At 44.5% G+C, this 25,549-nt stretch overlaps 3 protein-coding genes across 4 annotated transcripts in view; 1 reads left to right on the top strand and 2 right to left on the bottom strand.

Moving 5' to 3' along the window:
* The window catches only part of TAF3 (TATA-box binding protein associated factor 3), a 114,453-nt gene extending 111,712 nt beyond the window's left edge, over nt 1-2,741 (bottom strand). Inside the window, exon 1 of the mRNA XM_042052751.1 lies at nt 2,499-2,741. Within this exon, the coding sequence (XP_041908685.1) occupies nt 2,499-2,664 (166 nt within the window). The 5' untranslated portion in view covers nt 2,665-2,741. The remainder of the gene's footprint in view (nt 1-2,498) is intronic.
* Nucleotides 2,742-5,142: 2,401 nt separating this feature from the next.
* On the bottom strand, nt 5,143-12,958 carry ATP5F1C (ATP synthase F1 subunit gamma). The gene is made up of 10 exons (XM_042052721.1): nt 12,848-12,958; nt 11,180-11,214; nt 10,141-10,272; nt 9,578-9,782; nt 8,987-9,130; nt 8,541-8,605; nt 7,762-7,917; nt 6,706-6,802; nt 5,846-5,883; nt 5,143-5,282 (listed from the first exon to the last, which is right to left on the bottom strand). Exons 1-9 carry the CDS (start codon nt 12,889-12,891, stop codon nt 5,877-5,879), a joined length of 885 nt encoding a protein of 294 aa, XP_041908655.1. The 5' UTR covers nt 12,892-12,958; the 3' UTR covers nt 5,143-5,282; nt 5,846-5,876.
* A 27-nt stretch (nt 12,959-12,985) lies between these two features.
* On the top strand, nt 12,986-24,101 carry KIN (Kin17 DNA and RNA binding protein). 2 transcript variants are annotated; one of them, XM_042052708.1, is made up of 13 exons: nt 12,986-13,165; nt 14,639-14,733; nt 15,393-15,436; nt 15,559-15,681; nt 16,600-16,781; nt 17,721-17,769; nt 18,087-18,144; nt 20,135-20,255; nt 20,751-20,801; nt 21,211-21,279; nt 21,798-21,897; nt 22,175-22,275; nt 23,156-24,101. In XM_042052708.1, exons 1-13 carry the CDS (start codon nt 13,052-13,054, stop codon nt 23,216-23,218), a joined length of 1,170 nt encoding a protein of 389 aa, XP_041908642.1. In that variant the 5' UTR covers nt 12,986-13,051; the 3' UTR covers nt 23,219-24,101. The 2 variants fall into 2 exon arrangements, with proteins under 2 accessions (XP_041908642.1, XP_041908634.1); XM_042052700.1 differs by having other exon boundaries at nt 20,132-20,255.
* Nucleotides 24,102-25,549: the final 1,448 nt, after the last annotated feature.

The raw sequence follows: 25,549 nt of genomic DNA, 5'->3' as shown, positions 1-25,549 counted from the left end.
TCTCCAGGACTTTTCCCTCCACAAGTACAGGACACATGCAGCAGCTGCCCCCAATGCCACAGCTCTCCAGCATGCCAAAGGAAGGGGGAACATGTCCCTTTTGGCACAGGAGGCACAAGCAGCCCTGTTTTTCCAGGCACAGGCGGCCTATACCCACCTCTCCAGGGTACCCTTGCTCCCCAAAGTCCCTCTGCTATGGAGATTTCCCTTCATTTGCCTCCTAAAACTTACAGATCCAGCAGGACCTCTCTGCATACCAATCTCTGCCCCATGACACCCTCCCTGCCCCACACGTAGGGCAGCAAAGGCCTCCTCCACACACACAGACTCATGACCCTCCAACCACACTGACAGCCTGAGCCTTGCTCCACATTCTCCACAACATCTCCTGTGTTTACACCCAGCAGTGACCCTGACAGCCTCCCTCTCCTGCCAGACTGCCACCTCCCCCCACCCTTCCGACCCTTCCTGACACTCCCAGACCCAGCACACCCCTAACACCCTCTCATCCCCACTTGCAGCATTACTGACCCAGCAAGGAACTGGACATCCCGTCCTCCCACACCCCATGTTCTTCAAGTACCAGCACGACATCCAACCCCTCAGTACCTCCACTGCAGGCTCTGCAGGGACACTCACAATCCCAAGGGACACACAACTGCATCCTATACTGTAGACCCAGACCCAGCAGTGGTACTCCCTTCCCAATCTCATCAACACTCACATACCACACTCCTGTGTGACACAGCCAGCAGTCCTTGGCATTGATTCCCAGACTTCTCTTCTTTCTCTTCTCCCACTTGCTGTAAACTTACCCCTTCCACACTCCCACTCCAGCACCATCTCACCCCAAACCCAGTGAGGCCCTGGGCATCCTGCCCCCCACCGTCACATCCAGCTCCTTCTGCAGCACCTCAATGGCAGCATTGGCTAACTCCAGTCCCCCACATATGCAGCCAAACCTCTTCCACTGCATCCACATGAGGACGCTCACACCTCATGCCACGTGCACTAAACTATGCCCAGCCGAATCCACCCCTTCTGCACACACATACTCCACACCCATCATGTGCAGCCCTGTCACACTCCCACATCCTATGCACTACAGCTCCACTTCCCCCAAGAAACATGTTAGTGCATCCCTGCCTTCCCACATTCCCCATACACATGTTCCCAGTCCCACAGTACCACTGCTTCCCCCCTCTATACACACATTCCCAACCCAGAGCACTCCAGCCCCAGCAATAGGACTTCCAGCCACACCTCTCCCTACCCATGCAGGAGGGAGTCCAAACTTTGCACCCTCCAACCTCAGCACTTCCCCTTGTGCCAGAACAATGAACCCTACACACACATCCCCACCTGCAGTGGGCCCCGTCCCCACTGCCCCCAGGGCACAAAAGATAACCCAAAGATGAGCCACAACAACACAGCACCACATCCTCCCATGCACACATCCCACCAGGAAAAGGGAACTGGCTGCCCCTTCTCCCCCCAGTTCACCCCCCTCCCAGATTCAGAACAGCCCAGCAACGGGGCCAACAGTCCCCTCTCCCCCTCCCCAGCACCCTACACACTGTAGCCGAAGACTGGGACAGCAGCCCCATGTCCCCACACCCCAGACCCACAGCCACAGAGCCTCCTTTCCTCCACCTCCAGCCCCACAGTCCCAACTCCTCGCCGACACCCAGACCCACTGCACCACAGTCCTCCCCGGCATCAGGGCTCTCTTGCGCCTCAGCAGTGCCCCACGGCTTCCCTCCCCATCCCCTCAGTCCTGTGCACTGCTCCATAGCCTGGTCCCCCTTCCCCATAGCCCCTAGCCCCGGCCCATGGACTGATCTTCCCCAAATCCACACCTCGCACCCACTGACCCACAGAGCCCAGCACTGCCCAAACCCCACCTCCCCGCACTCTCCTGCCCTACCCAAATGACCACACCTCCATGACCCTCCCCTGCCAAGCACCCCCAGCTCCTGGCACTGCCTGACAAGCAGCTTCCAGCTGCCCCTCCCATGCCTCCACGGATACCCCACCGCCTTCCCCCACAGACCCCCTCCCAGGGCCCCCAGGGCTGCCCAAATCCACCTCCCTGTACCCTCCTGCCCTGTCCCCGAGAGCCCTGCCCTGCCCAAATCCCACCTCCCTGTGCCCTCCTGCCCTCCTCAAATCCCACCTCCCCGTACTCTCCTGCACTGTCGCCCAGACCCCAGCACTACCGAAATCCCACTTCCCCGTGCCCTCTTGCCCTGACCCCCAGACCCCAGCACTGCCCAAACCACTCCCTTGTGCCCTCCTGCCCTGCCCAGATCCCACCTCCCCGTGCTCCTGCCCTGCCCCGGCAGCCCCCAGCGCTGCTTCCTTGGCGGGATGGCCGAGATTGTCAGGGCTCACAGAGCTCACTCAGTCTGGGCTCTGCTCAGCAGGGCCACTCACAGTGGCCTCCCAGGACCGTGTCCAGCCGCATTCCCCCCGGCCCAACCCCAGCCCTCACTCACAGAGCTCGCAGTAGCGGTGGCAGCCCCGGCCCAGCCCCTGCAGGTACCGCTGCAGCACGTCGGTGAGGAGGTCGCAGGCCGAGACCTGCACCGAGTCCCAGCCGAGGGCCTGGCAGATCTGCGCCACCGACACCCGCAGCAGCCAGCGGGAGTAGGTCTCGCACATCCCGCCGGGGCCGGGGGCCGCGGGAGCTCTCACGCACCGCCCGCCACCGCCGCCATCGCCGCCGCCATCTTGGCGCCGCCCCGCCCCCGCCAGGCAGCGCCGCTCCAGCGCCGAGCGCATCGAGCGGGGCGGGGCGCGGAGCGCGGAAACAGCGCCCGGTCGGCAAATGCCGCGTCCCGCAGCGCTGCGGGGACGCGCTGGGGTCGGGATAATATAAATAATCAATATCAGTATCTCAGTATCGCCAGATGTCTCCCCGTGCCTGAAGGGAACTTACAGGAAGGTTGTGGCAAGACTATTTACAAGTGCACGCGGTGACAGGACAAGGCGGAATGGCTTCAAACTGAGAGTAGTTTTAGATGGGATATGGGGAAGAAATTCTTCACTGGGAGGGTGGTGAAACACTGGGCACAGGTTGCCCAGAGAAGCTGTGGATGCCCCAATCCTGGCAATATTCAAAGTCAGGTTGGATGGGGCTCTGAGCAACCTGGGTTAGTGAAGTGTCCCTGTCCCTTGCAGCGGGTGCAGCAAGATGATCCCTTCTAACCCAAACCAGCCCGTGAGTCTATGATCTCTATACATAATCTCAATACCTCTAAATAGATATAAATATCCCAATATGTCCCAGTGACAGCTGTCAAGACGATGGTGCCAGACTCTTCTAAGTGGTGTCCAGTGACAGGACACAGAGCAATGGTCATCAACTACAACACACGAAGTTTCACCTCATCACGAGGAAGAACTTCTTTACGTGGAGGGTGGCAGAGCACTGGAACAGGCTGCCCAAGAAGGTTTTCTCATTTTTTCTTTCCAGCTGGATGGAGGAGGCAGATGTCAGTGCTTGCCCTCGCTGTGTTTCCCCTCACTGCACGGTTGTCTCCTCAGGCAGATCACACCTACAGCCATCAGGTGTTCAGTCAGGACCTTGGCATTAAACTTTCTGGGTGAAGACCCTTAATTAAATAACTGGACAGCAGATCGAGGGAGGCTATTCCTCCCCTCTGCTCTGCCCTCTGACTGCAGCTGGAGTCCTGCACCCAGTTCTGGGGAACTCAGAACTCAAAGAAGATGGAGCTGCCAGAGCAAGGCCAGCAGAGGTCACAAATATGCCCCAAGGAGTGAAATACCTCTGCCCTGGACACAGACTGAGCGAGCTGGGATTGTGGAGTCTGAGGAAGGCTTCAGGGGGAACTTGGAGCCCCGTCCAATACTTGAAGGGGACTTGCAAGATCACCTGTAAGCAGACAGGTATGTAAATGATGATATTTAAGGCCAAGATTACCTGGGCAGTAGAAACATTAGCATGAGAACACCAAAGCAATGAGGAAAAAGTGTTTCTGGGTGAGTTGTTTAATTGGGGGGAAAAAAAAAACAAGTAGGGAAAGGATGGAACTACAGTGGCAAAAAGGATCCAGAAACAAAATTTACAGTAACTGAGTGGTGTAGGAGGCACAAGGAGAAGCAGCAGAGCTGTTACTCAGTGGTGGCTGTGGAGATACACAAGGGCTAAACTGTAACTCAGTAGTTGCATGTAACTAATCAGAGCACAGAGGACAGAACTGTAAATAATAGAAGTCTAGTACTAGAACTTAATTAGTTCACAAATTTGCGCTTTCGTTTATTAGTAGTCTGTTGATCAGTCAGTCAAGAGCCCGGTCTGTTGTATCAGTCACACTCACATCTCACATCTGTAGCCTGAAGAGCAGGACCTGGACCCAGAACAAAGTCCTGAAGCTCCTGGTCTGGTCAACAGCTCAAGGTCCTGAGGGTGGTGGCCCTCAGGCCTCCATATTGGGACCAGTATGAGCTTCTCTGGGCAACCTGTGCCAGGGGCCTCACCACCCTCACAGTAAAAAACTCCTTCCCAATAGCCCCTCTAACCCTGCCCTCTGTCAGTTGAAAGCCACTCCCCCTTGTCCTGTCGCTCCATGCCCTTGTCCAAAGTCCCTTTCCAGCTCTCCTGGAGCTCCTTCAGGTGCTGGAAGGTCTCCCTGGAACCTTCTCCAGGCTGAACAAAATTCTCAGGTTGTCTCCACAGCAGAGATGCCCCAGCCCTCTGACATACATATTTCTATACACACACTGACCATGCTGTAAACAGTGGGCATTCTAAATATAGTTACTCACCTAATGAGATCAGTTAATTTTACAACGTGAACATCTGGAAATAGTAGCAATACAAAATTCAAATAAGAGAGATCAGTGTTGCAACTGTGTGATGAAGAGGTTATTCTAGTATCCTCCTTCAGCCTACAATACAATGTACCTGTCAAAGCAGGTCACTTCACTTTCAAAGACCGCATGAAGTCAGAAAATCTCTTCCACTCTTCAAAAGAAACATCCACTTACACATTTCACATGGCAAATAAATCAAAAATGTAGAGCACAGCCTTTTAAAAAATAAAGTTTCAAAGCACACCAAACCCAACCCAGATATTTAGACTCCAAGAACATTTGCTCCACAGACAACCAAAAGGATCTGTTTCATGGAGGTGGTTTATTGTAAGAATTTACAGATTTCTGGGGCTTTTCCACTTCTTCACAAGATAACAGAGCAGTCTTGTTAACACAGACACAGGCAGGCTAAACCACATATGCTCAGAACAGCTCCTCTTCACCTGTGAGGAAAATTGAAACAAATTAAAACCCTGTCATTTATTTATGTATTTATTTTAAACTGTTATCTCCCCCAGTTTGAATACTTCACTAATATTCCTTACCACCCCCCAAACTATTCATCAAATCTATTTTTTTTCTTACATTTTAGATTTTGAATTTTTCCTTGCATTTTAAATTTTGAAGATGTTCACTTTGCTACAGAAACCTCTTTAGGTACATCTTACATACAGACATTTTTAAGTCATTGCATTAAGTCAGGGCTCTATCCAAAAATTCAAACAGTAATTGCAAATGAATCCAATAATACAGAAAAAAAAACCCCAGAGAAAATTATATCTAATGTGGGTTTATGCTCCATACATGGACATATTTTCCTTAAAATTACTGAAAATTAAGAACTCTCTGTTCGGGCATTCAAACTAGAAATGGGCAATTTCACAGCTCTTTAGGAAGAAGTTTTTGTCTGACCAAGACCACCGAATTCTGACTTCCTCATTTGACTTCAGATTTTCTGTGTTAATTCATTTTAAAACACAATGCAGTTTCTATGACATAACTTTACCTCTTGGATTTGGCTGAACCGCTTTTTCCGATTAATCCCTGGTTATGGTATTATGAGAAAAAACAGAACAAGCAGGTTAGGAAGCAACTCATGCAAATTCAGGCAAAACTCTGCATGGATTTATGACCACGAATGTATTGTGAGGAGCACAATACAGCACCAAAATAATATAAAATACATATTCCAGGCATTCTGTAAATACACAGGATATGAACACATGTATTTCCATACAGAGCACGAATTTTTAACTGTTACAGTAATACACATGAGCTACATGCAGTTACAAATTGTGGTCTCAAGCCCACGAATTTGTAACCTGCAGCACACACGTGCACAAAACCTCAGTCTTAGGCAAACAAGCAAAATACTGAACTTCAAGCAAAATACATATTCCATAACAATAGATTCTGGAAATTCCCTCCTTGCAAACACACTCCCAAACTCTCAGCTTCTGAACACTTGATTTATCCAAAATCATTTCAGTCACCCCATTTGCTCTCTCCCACTCAACACTACTGGGCTATTTGACCAGGCAAAGTAGGAAATGTCCAGGTAAAAGGGAGGAGGGGGAAAATCCACCAAAGGCCAAAAAAGAGGAAAACCCTCACCTGGCTAAGCAAGGACATGTGTTGAGGCTGAAGATCTATTTTACCAGCTTTTTAACTCTATCTGGTCAGAAAGAACTGCCAAACTTTGCTCTGGTTAGTAGAACTGCACAAGTTGAAAAGCTTGGGAGCCATGCCACAGACTGTCTTCCCTCTGGTTTTAGGGTCTACAATCCCAAACTTTGCCCATCACCCTGGCACACAAGCAGGACATGACTGCAACAGCTCTGACTGCATGTTCATACAAATACTCACAGAGCAGCAGCACCAGAGATGATCTCAATAAGCTCCTTGGTGATGACGGCTTGACGGGTGCGGTTGAATGTCAAGGTCAACTTGTCAATCATCTCGGCTGGAAAAAGTAAGATTGGAGTTTAAACACAAAATGATGTTCAAATGCAGATAAAGAAGAAGCTGCATGGGCAGAATATCCAACTGTCTTGTAAACCACTGCAAAAATCAAGAGGCTTAGTGCACCTGACATTTTTTCCCTACAGGTAATATTAGCAGTAGGCAATCTAGGAACCTCAGAATTCACCTTGTCAGTGAAACATCTGCAGAACAGCTGGCAGACTTGTAAATACCAGGTATGACATAGCTTATTGTAACATAACACAAGCATGCATCATTTGCTTTGAAATTAGATTTCACTGTCAATTAACTACATTGTTATTTCCTTCAAGTTGAGGCAAAAGGAAACAGATTTTCCTGAATTATTATTTTTTTCTCAATTATTTTTAAACACAGAGGGTATCACCTCTTTCTTTCAAGCTGGTCATCAGAGCCATGCCTACCCTTCCAGGCAGCTCAGTTGCACATCACATCAACTTCACACAATCACCAGTATCCTTCCAAGGAATACTCATATATTCTCTACTTGCTCCATGACACGTGGTATTTAACTATTATTCAAATTCCCCACCTTTAATTGTGCTGCACTAATTATATTTGATGAACCGGTAGGTACAGATTCATAAAAATTCAGGAAATCCTCAGAGCAGCCACATGAGAGGAGCATAGAGAATATTCAGCCATTACAAAATTAGTTTAGTATTTCATATGCCTTTTAAATAATCTGTTATTTCACTTCCAGTCCTGGGCTTCTTTCTTGACAGCAATTCCTCTTTCCAGGGGCTAAATATAATTCACGTTTGAAATAGAATCTCAGCTGAATTGGCTCAAAAAAAAACCTACTCAAAATGGAATTAAGAGAGAAAATAGCTGATTTTTGAAGCACAGAATTACACAAAGGGACGTCAGCACTTTCCTGTTGAACAACTGAAGTCCTGGAAAACCCAGGGAGTAGCTTACAAGCATTCTTGCTGGCATTGTCCATGGCAGTCATCCTGGCGCTCTGCTCGCTGGTGGTGGATTCTTTCAGGGAGTAGTACAGAATGTTTGCTAGTGTGAACTCCTGGTAGTTTCTCAGCACATCGGCATCAATATCATCATAGATACTTAGGCTTTCTGCAAAACATGAAAGAGCAGACTTAGAGACACCCAAGATTTACTACTTCCAGCAAAATACAGTGACATGGAGAAGACTACTTGGCTGGGCTGTTTCAATACTTAAGGCAGCACAGAGGGATTTTCTTCATATATTATGTGTACCTTCAGAATCTCTCTGCTAGTAATAATTTTGTTATGTATTTTATGTGTTTTAATTCAATTTAACATTAGGAAAGTCAAGTTCTGACCAAAACAAAATACATTATTGCCATATTAAGTTTAATCTCCCCATACAATGCTGCAGAAACATTCTGGGGTATTTTTAGCCAGCAGTGCAAAGTCACTCAGTACTCAGGTTGGTCATGCTGGAAGTAATGAACTGACAGAGTTTACATATGCACAGTTCTTGCTTGAGACAGAATCTCAAACCAGAATTAGTACCACCTTTCCTTTTAACCTCCTTGCCCCACAGAACCTTTGTAAGTTAGCCTTGAACTGATCTTGGCCAAGATAAAACCATCTGTTAAACTTATGATACAAGCACCATAATAAGATGTTTTAATACCATATTCCCATTTTCAGAGTACTTTTCCTATGATTTAGCACTGCATATAACTGGTGGTTTCTAGTTCCCTACTTACCAGAGCCAGCCACAGTTTCAAAGGAGAAGATCGGCTTTTCATCGGTCTTGTAAGAGATGACAGACCTGTACAAAAAGAGCAAAATAGGCTCTTCAGTTCAACTAACTCTAAACTGAATGGTTAAAATCAAATTAGAATACACAACTTCTGGCTTTCTAATGCCACAAAGTTTTGTGATAACCCTGATGAAAAGATCTCAGATACCACATGGACACACCGATGTGCTGACTGTAAATAGAACAGCTTTCACTATACACAAGTCAAAAGGGCGTTCCAACCACAGCCACTAGAAACAACAACCCAGAAGTTCCTCACACACAACAAGATCAAGAAGTAAAGTGAACATGCCAAATCACAGTCAGTTTTCATATAACTTCATCTGGCCAATATACTCTTTGAAGCATTCTACCAAATATTTTTCTACTGAAGTTTCAGTTCAACCTTACCTGAAACGATTGTAGATGACAGAACCTTCATCAAATTCATAGCCAGAGTTTAACAGCTCTAAAGCAATGACTGAAGCATCTCCAAAGCTCGGAGGTCTCCGTCCTACCTCTTTGAATGTCAGCAGGAAATAGTTGCCATGTGTCCTGCAGCAACAACAAACCTGTGTTAGAACCAAGTGGATGCTCCACAGTACAAGGAGGCAGCAAGACTGACTTACTAGGAATAACTGTCTGTAACTTAGGAGCATTCAGAACTAAAAGTTTTATTGAATTAAGGTCTGAAAGAAACTTTGCCTTTAGTTAAATTACAATAGCTTCAAAAGTTGCCAGCTTTCAGACTTTTATTTCAAGAATATAATAGTGCTGTGCAGCAGTTTCCCAAATTGTGAGATGATCAAAACCACTTTTAGGGTATTTGCAGATTTTTTTTTTTTTACAGAAACTTGAATTTAGCACAGTTCCCTTATACGGAATTTCCTGCCAGTGGCACACAATCTTCTAAATGGCCTTGAAACTTCTGCCACAGACAAACAAATAAAACTCCAAACAAAACTCTTTTGTGGTGTGAGTTCTGGGCCCCATCCTTTTTACCTTTGAAGCAGGCCTCTGATCTTGTCACCCACTCCAACCACCATAACCTCTTTCCCTGCATTTGAGAGGTTAGTAATCTCATTCTTCAAGGTTTTAGCAATGGACGTATGGATAGCACCACACAGGCCTCGGTCAGAGGACACACCAATAAGGAGGTGTTTCTTCTTGTCCTCAGGTGCCTTTATTTCTGCTTTCTCATAGAGAGCTGGGAAAAAAAAAAAGATGATTAAGTTTCTCAAGGGTGCCAAAAAAAGCAAGTAAGTAATAAAAAATACCCTGAATTATTCTAACTAAAAACAATTCCAAAGGGCCTTCAGACCTCAGCCAGATTAATTTTATCTCCCTCACGATTGTTCCAAGTTTGCACATGGTCAGACCAGATGTGAGCGAGAAACAGTTCAAAGCCAGACACAGCTCTGATCAGATGTCACTCAGTGAAGTTCACTGTGCAAATTCTTTTGGAAATAGACTACTGGAAGGTTAAAAAGCCTCAGCATTTTATCACCACTGTGAAAACCTCCTCTTCTGCTCCCACATGACAAAGTGCAAGAACGTTCTCTCACACAGAGCCCCTATTCCATAGACCCTCGCAGGCTTCAGTTCCCTCTCAGCTCTTGCGTATTTGGCTGCAGAAACCATCTTCATGGACTTGGTGATCTTCTGGATGTTCTTGATGGACTTCAAACGCCTGGTGACTGCAAGGTTAAGAGTTGAAGGTCACAGACTGTACTGGGCATAATGACTCAAACCCAAACAACAAAATGCCAGCAAGAGCCATCCAAAACTATTTTGCCATGTTCCTCAAAGAAGAAAAATAAATAGTGCACAAATAAACCTCAAAAAAGACCTCAGTATTTACTCTAAGAAAGCAGTAAAAATGTGGCTAACACAAATTCATCTTTACAACAGAGATGTTACTTCCTTCAGACATAGCATTCATTTAATATTTATCCCAACATGGAGTCTATTTACAATTCTCTTTGCTTCCACAACCACCTGTTTCACAAATATATCATTTGAGGTATAATATAATCTTTCACAGATGACAAGCAGAGGAAACAAACAAAAAAAGTCTCTGTAGTGTGAAGACAGAATAAATTTCCTCCTCTGTTTAGACTGTGGTAAAATGACATTTATAAAAACACTAATGAAAAAAGAAACCAGAACAGGTATCCCACAGACAACCACAACTCCAAGGCAATATCCTTATATAAGAACTACGAGGAATGGTTTAAGAAAGTATTACCAAACTAGACCCATTCAGCCAACCCTTTCTCCCCCCAAATGCTGCATAAAAGCACAAGGAAATAAACATAAGAGAAACTAAATTAATTCTTAGAGATAAACAAAAATCTGTTTCAGCACATATGATACAGTTATTTTTAAAATAACTGAAATGACATTAGATTAGTGCCAAAACCCCTTCAAGCGATTCTGTTTCTGAAGGACAGTTGTTTAATGTAATTAGGACTGCAGGCCTATATATCATTGTTATGTATCACAACCATTTTACCCAACAGAGGTTAAGCAGAATTACGTTTTAACATATGGTTGTCCTGCAATGTTTTTCCTCTCTTAAAAGCAAACAAAATCTTTACTTACTGTCTTTTAGCGTTGCCATATTCCTGACTTGGCCCCTGAAAAGGAATGCAGGATAAATTAGGATAATTCACTAGCTCTCCAGCAAACTAACACCTGCCAAGGGCAAGTCCCCTTCAGAACAATGAAAATTCAAGATTTGCTGTTTCTTAAAAAACATCTGTGGTGGAGACAAGCCACTCTGACCTGTGGCTTGTATGCACACCTTCATCCTTCCCTCATTTATACAATTTCACAGAATCAATTAGGTTGGAAAAGACCTCTGAGATCATCAAGTCCAACCTATGACCGAACACCACTTTATCAACTAAACCACGGCACTGAGTGCCACATCCAGTCTTTCTTTAGACACCTCCAGGTGATGTGATACCTTGATGATTTCTTGCCTTTTTTTTTACCCGTTATACCTTTTTACAGCTTCTGTATTCTTAGTGCTTTTTGCCTACATACTTGGACTTGTTTGTTCAGCCAGGAGACGAAACATCTTAGAAGCTTCGTAGGTAGGGATCAGTGTGCCCCAGACCCCAAGGTCCTCTCCAGAACACATTCTGTAAACCAAGATAGAACCATCCAGAGGAAGGTTCCTTGGGGAGGGGGGGCTCATTCAAGCCTCTCATTGGGGAATTTTTGATAGATATGCTAATCAGTAAGACCTATAATGACATACCAGGATCTTTTGAAGGTGTGCATTGAGGTGCATTTGACCTGGACATAGTGCACCTATGGATCCTTAAAATAAATACCAAGGTAAAATACCTTTTTCCCTTCTAACCGTGTTTGACTCTTGATTTTAAGACCAGGAAAAGGCATCACAGGGATGGTGACTCCACCACCTCCCTGGGCTGCCCATTCCAATGTCTAATCACGCTTTCTGTGAACAAGTTGCTCCTAATGTCCATCCTACACCTGCGTCCTCGTGTCCTGTCGCTGGCTGCCTGGCAGAAGAGGCCAACTCCCACCTGACTGCACTCTCCTGTCACGGAGTTGTGAAGTGATATGGTTACCCCCGAGCCTCCTTTTCTCCAGGCTGAGCTTCCCCAGCTCCCTCAGCCACTCTTCAGAGGACTTGGGCTTCAGACCCTTCCCCAGTTCCACTGCCCTTCTCCCGACTCGCTCCACCACCCCAATGTCCTTCCCGAACTGAGGGGCCCCGAACGGGCCACAGGACTCGAGGCGGCGCCTCAGCACTGCCGAGTAAAGTGGGAGATTTAATGCATTATCCACCACCTCGGGCAATGGCACGAAGCAAACGAGGGCATTAGAAGGGCAAGTTAGAAATAAAAAAAATAATTTTAAACAAAGCTGCATATAATGCAATAATAAAATGAAGCAAAGAAGGCCGCACTAATTCCCGTCCAGAGCAGGGTCTCCTACAAACCTGTCCTTTAACCCTTGCCTGTCCCATTCACCCACCCCGGCCGAGCGCTCCCTCTCACGGCGGACGAACCCTCCATCCCTGCGGGTTCCCGCTGCCCTCATCTCCCGGTGCCCGCTCCGCCACCACCCCTCAGAGCCCACAGCCCTTCACGGGCCGCCCAGGGCCACGACCCCGCCGCCCCCAGGCACCGCACGGCCGAAGGAAACCATTCCCCCCTCACCCCGCAGAGCCGCCCCGGCCATCGGGACGCGTTCCCCCGTCCCCACAGCGCCCGTCCCAGCCCGTGCGGGTACCATTGCGGCTGGACCAGCGCGACCGCGGCGCCCCGGGCGAACATGGCGGCGCCTCCACCACAGCCCCGCTGAAGGTCAGCGCGCCCGCACCGCGCCTGCGCCGCCCCGCCGGGATCCGCTTCCAGGGCGCCGCCGCCATTTCCGGAGGGGGCGGGAGCGGGCCCGGGGCCTCGTCGGGAGCGGGGTTGGGACGGGACCGCCGTCATGGGGAAGTCGGATTTCCTCAGCCCCAAGGCGATCGCCAACCGCATCAAGTCCAAGGGGCTGCAGAAGCTGCGCTGGTACTGCCAGATGTGCCAGAAGCAGTGCCGCGATGAGGTAACTGGGGGTGCTCGGTGTGGGGGTCCCCGGTGTTTCGGGCGGCTCCGATCTCCGTCTGAGGACCCCCAGTCCAGCCGAGGGGGGCGGTTTTCCTGGGGTCAGGTTCCCTTGGTTGGGGTCAGCTCTTGTGGCAGCTCCGATCTCATGGAATCACAGGATGGTTTGGGTTGGGAGGACCTTATAGATCATCCACTTCCAACGCCCTGCCACGGGCAGGGACCCCTTCCACTGTCCCAGGTTGCTCCAAGCCCCATGCAACCTGGCCTTGGACACTTCCAGGGATCCAGGGGCGGCCACAGCTTCTCTGGGCAACCTGTGCCTGGAGCTCACCACCCTCACGGGGAAGAATTGCTTCCCAATATCTAATCTAACCCTACTCTCTGTCGTTTTAAAGCCATTGTCCCTTGTCCTGTCAATCTCCCTTGTAAGTGTCCCCAGCTCTGGGGGCTGCGATCGCCATTGTAGGAGTTCCTGATCCTCCTGTGGGGGCTGCAGTTCCCTCAGGGAATATGGGGTCTGATATCCTTTGCGTGGTTCCCCAGTCGCCTTGTGGGGGGTTCAGGGCTGGCTCAGGTTCTCTTTGGGAACATCACCAGTCGCCTTGTGGGGGCTCTGATCCCATCTGTGGGGTGTGATCCTTCTAGGAAGCACTCTGGCCTCCCCTTCCAGGAGTGTGGGGAGCCCCGATGCTCTTTAGGGGAGCCCTGATGTTGTTTAGGGGCTGTTTGCAGTCCCTCTCGTATGGATCATGGTCCCCTTAGGGGCAGGTTGGTGGGACATGGAGAGTTCCCAGTTGCTGTGAGTGGCGTGATCCAACTGGGATTTCCAGTCCCCCATGGGAGAAATCCTCATCCACTTTGGAGAAAGTGTGTTGGCCCTGATCCATCTTTGAGGATGTTATTTTAGTTTTCCATTCTCCATGAATAGCCTCTTTGATGTGCCTTAGGGAAGGAGAGCATCCTGTGGATGTTTATTCTTATCATTCTTCAGCTGTGCCCCTCTCCCTTTTATCCAAGAATGGCAAATCCTATTCTCTTCCCAGTGACTACAAGCAAAAAAATGTCACTGATTTACAACTACATCTTTTTGTAAGCAGTGGAGAGGTCTCCCATGGAATTAAATTTACTCTAGATTTAGTCATACTGTGCTGAATGACCAATATATTAAGAAAAAAGATAAGGGATGTAGCCAAATGTCTGATGTCATTCCACAGGGAATGAAGAGGCCTGGTGGAATGTCCTTCATAACCCTGCTTGTATTGTCTGGAGATTCTAGGCCTTGGAGGAGTTTTGATTTTGGCTTGCCTGGTCGGGAGCAACCACCCCATACCAGGCTGAGGCTGAGTTAAGGTGTTTTCTGTGAAGCATCCAAGAAATTTCACTCATAAACCGTTATTTTTAATACTCTCTTCAGCTGTGAGTGTTGCAAATTGAGACAAAGGCAAGCAAAGTATTTATTTTCGCTTTATAGAATGGCTTCAAGTGTCACTGCATGTCTGAGTCCCACCAGAGGCAGTTGCTGCTGGCTTCTGAAAATCCTCAGCAATTCATGGATTACTTCTCTGAGTAAGTTTTCTGTGATTTTAGTCAAATTTGACAGTTTTATCTTGTGTCTTAATCCTGTTTAAAGTTGCTCTGTGTTACAAATACATCACCTTTTTGCCCCAGCTGCAACACACACACGAGCTCAAAGAGCTATAACAGAGAGAGAACGAGTCAGGGGAGGGACTGACATCCCCCAGCTTCTCTCAGGCCTTTGTCCAGCTGACCTACATGACAGCTGGGATGATTGGAGCTGTCCTCAGCATGAGTCTGAAGTGAGGCTTTATGCTCCAGCCCTGGAATTAGCAGGGAAATGAGTGATCCATCTGCTCCATCCACCCCCTCTGCCCTCTGTCCTGCCCTGTGCTCTGTGTCAGTCAGCCTGGGAAGACACCTGGTAACGAAACACCAGCAATTAGTGGGAAGTGTTGAGATTCCTTTGCTCCATTCTATCCCTTTGAGAGGCTCTTACTCTTTTGGAGATTCAAGGTGTGTGCATGTATTGTATTGTGTTTCATTCTCCATTTAATCCTGCCCTGAAAAAGGGAAACGTGTCTGAGTATCATCATGCTCAGCTCAAAAGAATAATCAGGTTTATACTGCAGATGTTTGGTTGTTAATGACAACAGAGAATTGCTTCCTAGTTGTTAAAGTTTTACTAAAATTTTTTTTTTTTCCCTAAGGGAATTCCGAAATGATTTCCTAGAATTGCTCAGGAGGCGATTTGGTAAATATTTTGCTGTTTGTTTGTTTGCTGGTTTTTTTTAGTGTATTTTGTTGGTTCAGTGCGAAACACATAATAATAATAATAGTAGTAGTAATAATAATAATAATTCTTCTGTATTTTAGGAACAAAGAGAGTCCACAATAATATAGTGTACAATGAATACATCAGCCATCGAGAGCACATCCACATGAATGCCACACAATGGGAGACACTGACTGATTTTACAAAATGGCTGGGGAGGGAAGGTGAGTGTGCCTGCTCAGGACTGGGAAATCTTAAAATTATTGGGTAATTGAATTCCTGATAATTGATCAGTAGATAGTTGTGTTAGTTCTTTCTCTTTCTTCCTCTCCCCTCCTGCATACACGTGAAAAGATTTCCAACCATATTTCTGTGCTAACCATTAGGAGTTTGCTTATGAAAAATGTCAGAAGTCTGGGATAAGTACATCAGTTGTGAGCCTTTCCTTGTTTCATCTGCTGGTCTGTATTTACTGGATGCATTACTAAATTCTAAATCAACTTCCAACAGTTGTCATTTAAAAGTTAAAAGCTAGGACATCCCTTAAGACTACAGAATATATCCACATTTGAAGTGACAAGAAGAAAGCAGTCATTTTCATTCCTGGCCTAGTGGAAGGGTTAAAGCTAGAGATCTGCAGTTCTGTGTTCAGTGGGAGGAAGAGAGATTAAATGGCAGTGTGGTGTGACAGAAAGTTTACTTTGGCTCTGGGTGCCCGTGTTCTGCAGGATACATCCACCAGTCACAGAGTGTTTGGAAAGTCACTCTAGGCAGAGTCAGTAACAATAGCACAGCACTGGAATATTTCCTTTAGTATGATGCTTTGAGTGTGTATCATTTATACATGTTATATTTTTGTCTTCTTCCTTGTTAATACAGCGGGAAGGAAACATTTTCTTCAATAAGGAAAGTATTGTAAAACACTTCATGCACTTTGTGACATACGCTGGCCTATGTCTAAATAGATCTGGCTAGCTGAGGGCAGAAACACACAGTACAGATAATTCAAAGTCAGTTTTAGCAGCCCAGTGAGGGTTGTGTTGTCTCTGGTAAAGTATCTGCATTGCTACAGTGAACATGGACTAAAACTGATCTTGATATTGTTAGTATTAATCTTACTTTGTCTTGCCTTGACTTGTTAGGTCTTTGCAAGGTTGATGAGACTCCAAAAGGCTGGTACATTCAGTACATCGACAGGGACCCAGAGACCATTCGCAGGCAGCAAGAACAAGAGAGGAAGAAGAAACAGGACCTTGATGATGAAGAAAAAACTGCTAAATTTATTGAACAACAAGTTAGAAGAGGTTTGGAGGGGAAAGAACTGGTGAGGAAAATTGCACTGTGTGTGAACCTTCAGCTCAAAACTCCTCGTGGTTAAGTCAATGAGGAGTCTGATGCTGCTGAAATTCTTGCACTGGTATTTCCTTTGCTTCCTGACTTGGGAGTTACGTTGTACCCAGCTTGCATTAGTACTAAGGAAGTTATAATTACTGCTCTTCAAGTTATTAGTGGTTTAAAAATCACTCTTGAATTTAGGAAGGGAGAGTAAACAATCCAGTAACCAGCATCACGTGTCTTCATTTATGGTATTTCACAACTTCTCGGGCTGCAGATAACATGTACCTTGTAAACTGAGGAGGCTGAGATAAATAATCAGGGGGATCTGGCATAATCAAATAATAGTGAAAAGTTCTATTTTGGTGGTGCTGGCATGGTTATTTGGAATCTGTTTATTTGGCATCATTCCGTGACCCCCACACATGTTGTTGCCTGGGGCTGGAATCTCCCATTTGATCCTGGGTATTGATAGGTACATTTAAATGCTGTTGTAAACAATTACCTGCTTCTTAATTTAAAACTAATTGAAATTTAAATGGTCTCAGCCTTCGGTGCTAAAAAATTGGAAAGACACCAGAATTTCCTTCTTTGAGTTATCAGTCTGTCCAGAAACCAGTCTGATCATGCTGGTTCAGGTAGAGGAAACTGCTGCAGCAAGGTAACTTGCCTTTTATGCTGGAACTGAGCAAGTTTAAGCAGCATCTCTCTACAGAGTCTTAGTTGGAGAATTTTGCAGAGGAGCCTGTAATGCAATGATGTTTTCAATTTTAATCTTTTACGAATCAAGGCAGGTTGAATGTTGCAGTTACTGGTAATAATCTCACAGTAATCTGTAAGACTGAGCTAATCAATGATCACCAAGAAATGATCTCTTGACTCAGTTTTCTGTTTTATTCTTTAAATGTGCTTTGTTTTTTTTTGGCAGGAAATGCCAGTCTATACTGAACTGAACAGAGAAAACGAGGAGGAAAAAGGTAACCAGATTTTGATGGATGTAATCTTTTAGAACCTACTGGAGCTGATTTTGTGATTCAAATGAAGTAAGCATTGAAAACTGCTTGGTACTTCATAAAGTGCCTTGAGATCAGTTATAAAGAGCACTGGAATATGGAAATGCAGAGTATTCTGTATTACAAAGTTTAATTTATTTTAAAAGCTACACCAAAATATAGAATAGTAAATATTTTCAAATTTATTATTTTTTGTATTTGCAGATTTTAAAAATTGTTAACATCTTTCAGTGCAGTTATTTTTAAAGATAGAAATAGAGTAATGTGTCTTTATTTTTTAGTTACATTTAATTTAAACAAAGGAGCAAGTACTTCAGTCGCAGCATCTTCTAAAACAAGGTGAGAAAAGAATTTAAGGCCAACCCCTTACTGTTACAGAGCACTTCCATGACAATGATATTTGTATGGGCAGGAAGATATGTTTTGTTCTGAAATATTTGGAGTCTAATCTCTCATCCTCTCCTGTTACTCAGAAGGGGCTACTAGGTGACTTCATGGTTCATTTTGTGTTTAAAATGGATTAGTGGGTATATCTTAAATGCGAGCTGTGAGGAGCCTTCTTGAATTCACTGTGCTTCATGGCAGATGCCCATAAAGTTACAGGTTCCTCCATGGAGGGCGGGAAAGGGATCCAGCCAAAGCATTTGAAGTGATGCCATCTAGTCCCAGCTGCCTTCTGTGAATGGATATTTGTGACTTGTTAATTTTGGTTCCTAAAAGGTTTGATTGCCTTGTCTAATTGGAGACAATACTTTCTCTGGTCATCATTAAAGCAGCTAAACCTACCTGAAATAAATCTTCCTAGAGCTCTGGAATTTAATTGTCACTGTGTAACCATAAGCAATGCAGGACAAAAGGGATCAATAATGCAAATCATACTGACTTACAGCAGTCTGTGGAGCTGTTTGATGAGCAGTACATCTTCTCATGTGAGGCAATATTGTAATTAAATGTATTGCAGGTAAAAAGAAAGCTTTCCCCTCATCACACTCAGCTCTTAGACAAGATATCTGATGGGATATATGCCAGGCAGAAAATGAGACAGTAAAGCAGTTCTTTGCAATAATAGATATGAATTTCAGGCTTTGAGGAAAACTTGTCAATTATCTCTAAGCATCAAGTTGTGCTTAAGATGAATCTGAAACTTAATTCAGACTCTCACTTGAATAGTTTTAGTGAGGAATACTTCAGGTCCTTGCTAAAATTTGGCCAAATGTGAAATTATATATCAAGTAGTCTAATTCCTTCATAGCATATGAGAAATACTTATCTGTAAACTTTGAAATGGTAGTGTAGTAACTTCACAGCTAGATATGTTCATCTTCTTAAATATAGGCACTGCAGTTGTTATGTTTTAATTGTATGTTACCTTTTATGAGATGTTATTTTAACTACTTGCTCTTTGATATGTGAATTAATGTGCTAATTCTTCTAAAACTCTGCTGTGATTATTCAGACTTCCTCTGAAATACAGTTTTTCTCTCACAGTTGCTTCTATTGCAATTTCTGTATCTTCATTCCCATGGGGTATCTTCCCTGTGGGAGTATATCCAACATCCTCACCCCAGACAGAACATGCAATTTGTCCTAAGGCCATATAATAATTGCATCAGTGTTCACCTCAGAGCAGCTGCCTTCATCTTTTGGGTTGAAACAATACCTACATTTTTTTATTGTGTTCAAATGTCTGTTATAAAAATGGCTGAACTGAAGCTGCCCGTGGGCAGTTCTCACTTTACCTAGATGTTCCCTCATCCCTGAGTTGCAACTTTTTGTGCTGATTTCTCTTTTCTTTCGCAATTTTTAGGCTATTTGCCTATTTTGGTTATGGGTTGTGAAGGTGGCATTTGTTTGCTGAGTGTGGAGCTCTTTTCTACAGATTCCCAGGTGTTTCCTCCCATTGCCAGATAGGCTCAATATCTCTGTCTGGAAAGAATTCTAGATATCTGCCATGTCTGGGAGTTCCTGTCCGGATGGCTTCTCTAAAATTTGTCCTTTCAAATTTGAAAATGTTATTTGCAGACCAGCCTTTCTCTTCTTCATTGAACTCAAGTCCTTGATCAACTCTTTGCTTGTGCAGTGGTGAACTGGTTCTTAGGTTGTGTCCATTCTGCTGGACTGCCAGCAGTGACCCTTAGTGGACATGGAGTTTGCACCCCAAGAAGATCAGTTCTAGAGGAGGAGGTGTGCAGGGTCTGGAAGGGGACTGGGACAACTGAAATTAAGCAGAGCAACAGGCCTTTTTGCACAGCCAGTTCATCAAATACGTCTTGGTAGAGGAAAAAAATGTAAGATCTGCTGTGAAAATACCACCTTACTCTTCCAGCAGTGTCCTTGGACAGAATGCACTGAAGATGGTGGAGGGAGCAGTTAAAAGAAAAGAAGCAGCTCATAGCTCTGGTCAGCCCAAAGAGAAGAAGAAGAAATCTGCATTGGATGAGATCATGGAGGTAATAATCAGGCAGGATCTGTTTCTGTGTGCCCCTGTACCTGTGACAATGTCCACTTCACCAGGGCGTGCCTTTGAAGTGACCTCAGACCTTCGGTTCATACAGAATTCCAACTTTCACATCTTACCAGGCAAAATAATTTCATTTCCCCATAAAATTGGTTTCATTTCCTCATAAAACTGGCTGCTCAACTCTGCCTGTTCCCCAGATGACTGAGGTGTTGGAAGTAAAGGAATACAGATTTTGCAAGAGAAGAAAATACCTAGAAACACTTGCCAAAAAAAATGCAAATCACCATCATTTTATCATGAGTTCCTGGATTCATCAAATTGATTTTTATGAGGCAAGACCATACTGACTTACCCTTGTTTAGGGTTTTGGGATTTTTTTGTTCCCCATATGACATGGGGCTGGAGAATTGGTTCAGCTTTTCAAAGGCTTGGGAAAGCTTCAGTGGAAGGAGGAAGTAAATGGTGATTATTTGTTGTTCTGTAGCTTGAAGAGGAGAAGAAAAGAACATCTCGAAGAGACTACTGGTTACAGCCTGTAAGTGACTTGAAAGTAATTATTGTTATTACTATTACTATTATACCAAATATAGCAAATCCTGCCTTTCTAAAGCCACTATTGATTGGTGTAAAGATCCAAAAGCAGATTCCAAACTAAATTCACATTTATTTTCCTTTTCCTGCTCTTGACTCGTTGAGGGCTGTCACATTAGATCGTGAATTCAAGTGTAACTGTATTTGTCAAAGAAACCCCAGAAAGTCTTGAGAGATGCTACTTTGAGCCAATAATTTGACAATATACACAAATTCCTGAAAGCCACATCTTTACTATTGTTGCTTCCTGCACTATTCAGCACTAATAGTGCTGTACTATTAATTTAGATTGTAGAGTTGTTTGCACATTTTGGGCCTTTATTTTAGTTTTTCTCTCCTTTCAAATCTCCCAGGAAATCATTGTAAAAATTGTAACCAAAAAGCTTGGAGAGAAGTACCACAAGAAGAAGGCAGTTGTTAAGGTAAGGTGGGCCATGGGGGACATGTGGCATTGGTTTGGCTTTTCTGGAATGAGGTGACTTACAAAGATTTGTTTCATTGTGCAGGTTGTTCTGCCTTAAGGCAACACTGTTGGGGGCTGAAATGTCACCTCACCTATATTGGGACCTATTCTGGGCAGGGAGTGAACCTCTGAGTTGGTTTAATGTCATTTTTTCAGTGATCCTTTCTTAAGCATGCTTTTGTCCTGTGTAGTTTGTCCCTATTTACACATCCATCTTGGAGAACAGTCACTGTGTCCATGGGATGGGACCAAGAAGAGTGCAGTTGGATTTTAATCTGAGACTAGTCAATTCTGCTCTGATATTTAAGCTGCAGGATCTCATTTGCACACAGAATCTCCAGGCTGGACCCCTTGCCTTTTTGCTGCTTTTGAAAATGTAAAATTGCAGAGTCACAATGCCAAAGTTTGTTAACTTTGAAATGTAAATTTAGAGAAAAATGTTTGGTTTTTCTGATCAGCCTCTGCCTTTCACAACAGGAAGTGATTGACAAATACACAGCAGTTGTGAAGGTGATTGACTCTGGGGACAAACTGAAGCTTGATCAGACACATCTAGAAACTGTGATACCAGCACCAGGTACAGCTCTTTTCTTCTGTTTTCAGCTTCTGCCACTGCAAAACTTACATTTCAGTTCTTGTAAACTATAATTCATCCATTTGAGGGTACCATAACCTCTCCTGAGAAGACAGGCTGAGAGAGTTGGGGTTGTTCAGCCTGGAAAGGGGAAGGTGCTCTGAAGACCTTAGAGCACCTTCAAATACTTAAAGGGGGTTTATAGGAAAGGTGATAGGACAAACTTTTTAGCAGAAGTTTGGAACCCTGTTGTGTAACTCTTTTCCTATTTTTATTTCAGGCAAGAAAGTGGTGGTGTTAAACGGTGGGTACAGGGGAAATGAAGGCATCTTGGAATCCATCAATGAGAAGAGGTTCTCAGTGACAATAACCATCGACTCTGTAAGTATCAAACACTGCAAGGTCTTGTTTGCAGAGAGCTTTCCATCTGCACATGGAGAGCTTTCACAAAGAACCATGTTATCCTTAATCCTTTTTGTGGATTTGTGGTATGCAAAATTCTGTGGACAGCCCCCACCTATTCCCAAGCAGTAGGAAACACATATTCCCCATCACAGACTATTTCTCCACTGTTTGCCTTCAAAAAGATGCCAGGGTGCTGAATTAAGCAAGTTTTGAACTTGAAAGAGACTTGGAAAATATTTCGTGTGTTTTATTTTGAACATGGCTATTGCGGTGCTGTTTTGTGGGAAGGTAAAAAATACAAAATCTGCAAGGATATGAATTTTCTCCTGCCTTTTCCAGACTGAATGTGGGGCTTTATGTGCTTATTTGTTGTCTTGTTTATGGTTAACAGTTATGGTTAACAATCAGTCCATGCCACCATGTCTGTGTGGCTCTTTCCTTGTTCTCCTCTGCAAAACCGATCTTTAAACTCATTGATAAAGCACAGAGGATATTGGCTCAAAGTCAAACTTCTTAAACACAGCTTGCAAGAGGGAGACCCTCTTAGATCCCATTCAAAGAAGGGCTACAGAAACCCAGCCCAGACTGGATTCTGGAGAATTTGGGAAGAGACTCTGCAGATGCCCTGATGACAGGAGGAACTTTGGTGCTAAAAGTATCCTGAAAGTGAAAGGATTTCTGAGACAGTGTTGAGGCCCTGTCACATTCTCTGATCAGGTTGTAAATAATGAAACAGGAAACATTGTGCCGTGAATAGATCCTCTTTATCTCTCCTACTAATAAACTCCCTGTTGGTAATTGAAGAAACAAACAATTTTATGTTGTGATCGTAGTTTTTTTCTCTGTTATTTTCCAGGGACCTTTAAAAGGGCGCAGAGTCGAAGATATCCAGTATGAAGATGTTTCCAAACTCGCCTGAGGTGCTAAATCATGGATCAGAGAAGATTTTGATTCTCAAAACCTTCTTTCTGACATCTTTCAGGCAGACACAAGACTCTACCATGTCAGGGTTTTAATTGTATATGTATGTATTTATAATGTATATGGACATTAACAACAGCAAACTTGATTTATTTAAAGATAGATATCGATTTGTTACATAAAATGTTTATGGAAATATTGTCAGTGGAAATTTTTCATCTGATTTTATATCAAAGTTACAATGTTTGCTTCAATTTCATTTTGTAAAATGTAGCAGAGAGCTGCAAACTGAAGTATGTGGGCAAGTCCTGAAGAGAGAATTACCTGCAGGTAGGCAGTGTGTGTTGGGAGCCAGTGGAGTTTCAACAACACACTGCTCAATCCACAGCCAAAATGGAGTTCTGGCTGCAGGAACAAGGGAAGGGATTAAGGGAATAGCAGGAGGATACCAGTGCTGCAAAGGGATTATTTTTGAATGCTGTAAGAATGGTCTGGTTTATTAAGTGCAGTCACCAGCTGGTTTTTGATCAGCACGTTGGTGGCAGTAGAATGCAAGTCATTGCTCTTCCAGCAGGTTTGTCAGGGCTCCTGATAATACTGATAGGCAATTTATCTTCATATGGACTCCATATTGAGCTGCTCCATGGATGTCACCTGTGGAGTGTCTTGGGATGCCAGCTGAAGTGTGTGCAGATATGAGCTGGGGGTTGCTCTTCCGGTTTTTCAAAGCTTTTCCTTTCTTCCATTGTTGCTCTGCTACATGAGTAGTGTTACTCATGCTAAATGATATAGCATTACTTGTTTCATTTTTTTAGAAGCGGCACATTTTGTACAGTGTTTAATTTCTAAGGCGCTTCAGGAATAAACAAACCTTTCTTAGGCTGGTGTGTTTCTTACCAATCTTTCCAACGTGTGAGGCAGCTGTTGATTTAAATCCAAAGAGCACAGTGAAGTGCTGGGTTGGTGAACCACATTATTTGGGTAAAAAAATATGCAGGTTGTCCTGGGCAAAATAAAACCTATCACCTGAAGGTTGTGTGTCGTGAACCTTTTCCCTTTCTTTGCCTTGAAAGGTCTTGTTGATTCATGATTTCCAGGGGAAACCTGCACAAAACTGGAAGCCTGCAGAGATTTAATGAAACAGCTGCTGTCTGAGGTAGCCTGGAACAACTTCACACAGGACATCAGCTGTCTTTTCAAACATAAAGAGTGGAGAGTTATGAGAACTGGGGGCAGAAAACACACTTGTCTGTAAATTCTGTGCAACCTGGGCTGTGTAAACAGCTCTGCCCTTTCTCAGAGAACAGGTACTGAGGGAGAGGAGGTTTGTAGGAGGGTAATGAGGGCAAATTACAGAACAGAACAATCTCTGTATCACTGAAAATAATTATGCTTGACAAATTAGAGTGAATATAGTAGACAAGTTAAAAGTTGTTCAGAGAAGACCAGAGAATGGTAACTCACTGCTTGGTTGAACTGGGGAAGTGGCTGCTGCAGGATGTTGTGGAGGGCAGAACTGATGGGTGAGTTCAAAGAAGTAATAAATGATTTGTAGGAAGTTGCTGACACTTTGGAGAGTAACTCTGAGGAGACATTTCAAAACCACATTGATCCTGTCACTCCTGACACAGCTGCAGGAAAGATCCTTGATCAGCTTTTAGTGCATGAGTGAAGGAAACCAAAGTTGAGAAGGGCAAGGAGACTGCTTGAGTTCCTTTCCTAGGACTGCTGTAAAGGATATGGCCAATGGTTTTAATAAGGTGTTCAAAAAGTAGAGTTTTAAATCCAGCTTTTGGTACCCACACAGGTATATTTGTTTCACCACTGATCTCATTCATTGCTGAATGCTCCTGAAAAGTAAGTGATCTTTTGGGAGCTAAGCCCCCTGGAAAGGAAACGTTTAGTACTGATGGTTATTTCTATATAGTCTGTATGTTTCCTGCTTTCCTGGGTTTGTATCTGCATGAAGTCCATTCTGATGATGAAATTTTCACCAAAATTGGGCTGGCTGAGACTCATCTACTTAATTTCCTGGCAATATGGCAGCATCAATTTTATTTCAAGAACCCTCCTCACCACTGGTTAATCCATCTTTAAATACTGGAGACTGCTCATGATACCCATTCCAGACCCATGTTCCTTTTCTGTTAAATCTCCTTTGTTTAATGAACATCCTTTTTTTTGCCCAGTCCAACATTGGATGAACTTACATTTTCCCAGCAGTCTGAAAACACAAAGGTGTAAGTATGAAATACATATTAAATCTGGTCATGTGTGTTAAGCACAGCAGGAGCCACAATGCTGTTACACCTCTACTATGAAATGGGTA

This window comes from Corvus kubaryi, unplaced genomic scaffold (genome assembly GCF_017639235.1).
Source record: "Corvus kubaryi isolate FWS band 111438036 unplaced genomic scaffold, C.kubaryi_AGA036_p1.0 135, whole genome shotgun sequence".
NCBI classification, from domain to species: domain Eukaryota; kingdom Metazoa; phylum Chordata; class Aves; order Passeriformes; family Corvidae; genus Corvus; species Corvus kubaryi.
The sequence above is the reverse complement of the archived record's forward strand: the minus strand, read 5'-3'. Positions and strand labels throughout refer to the sequence as shown.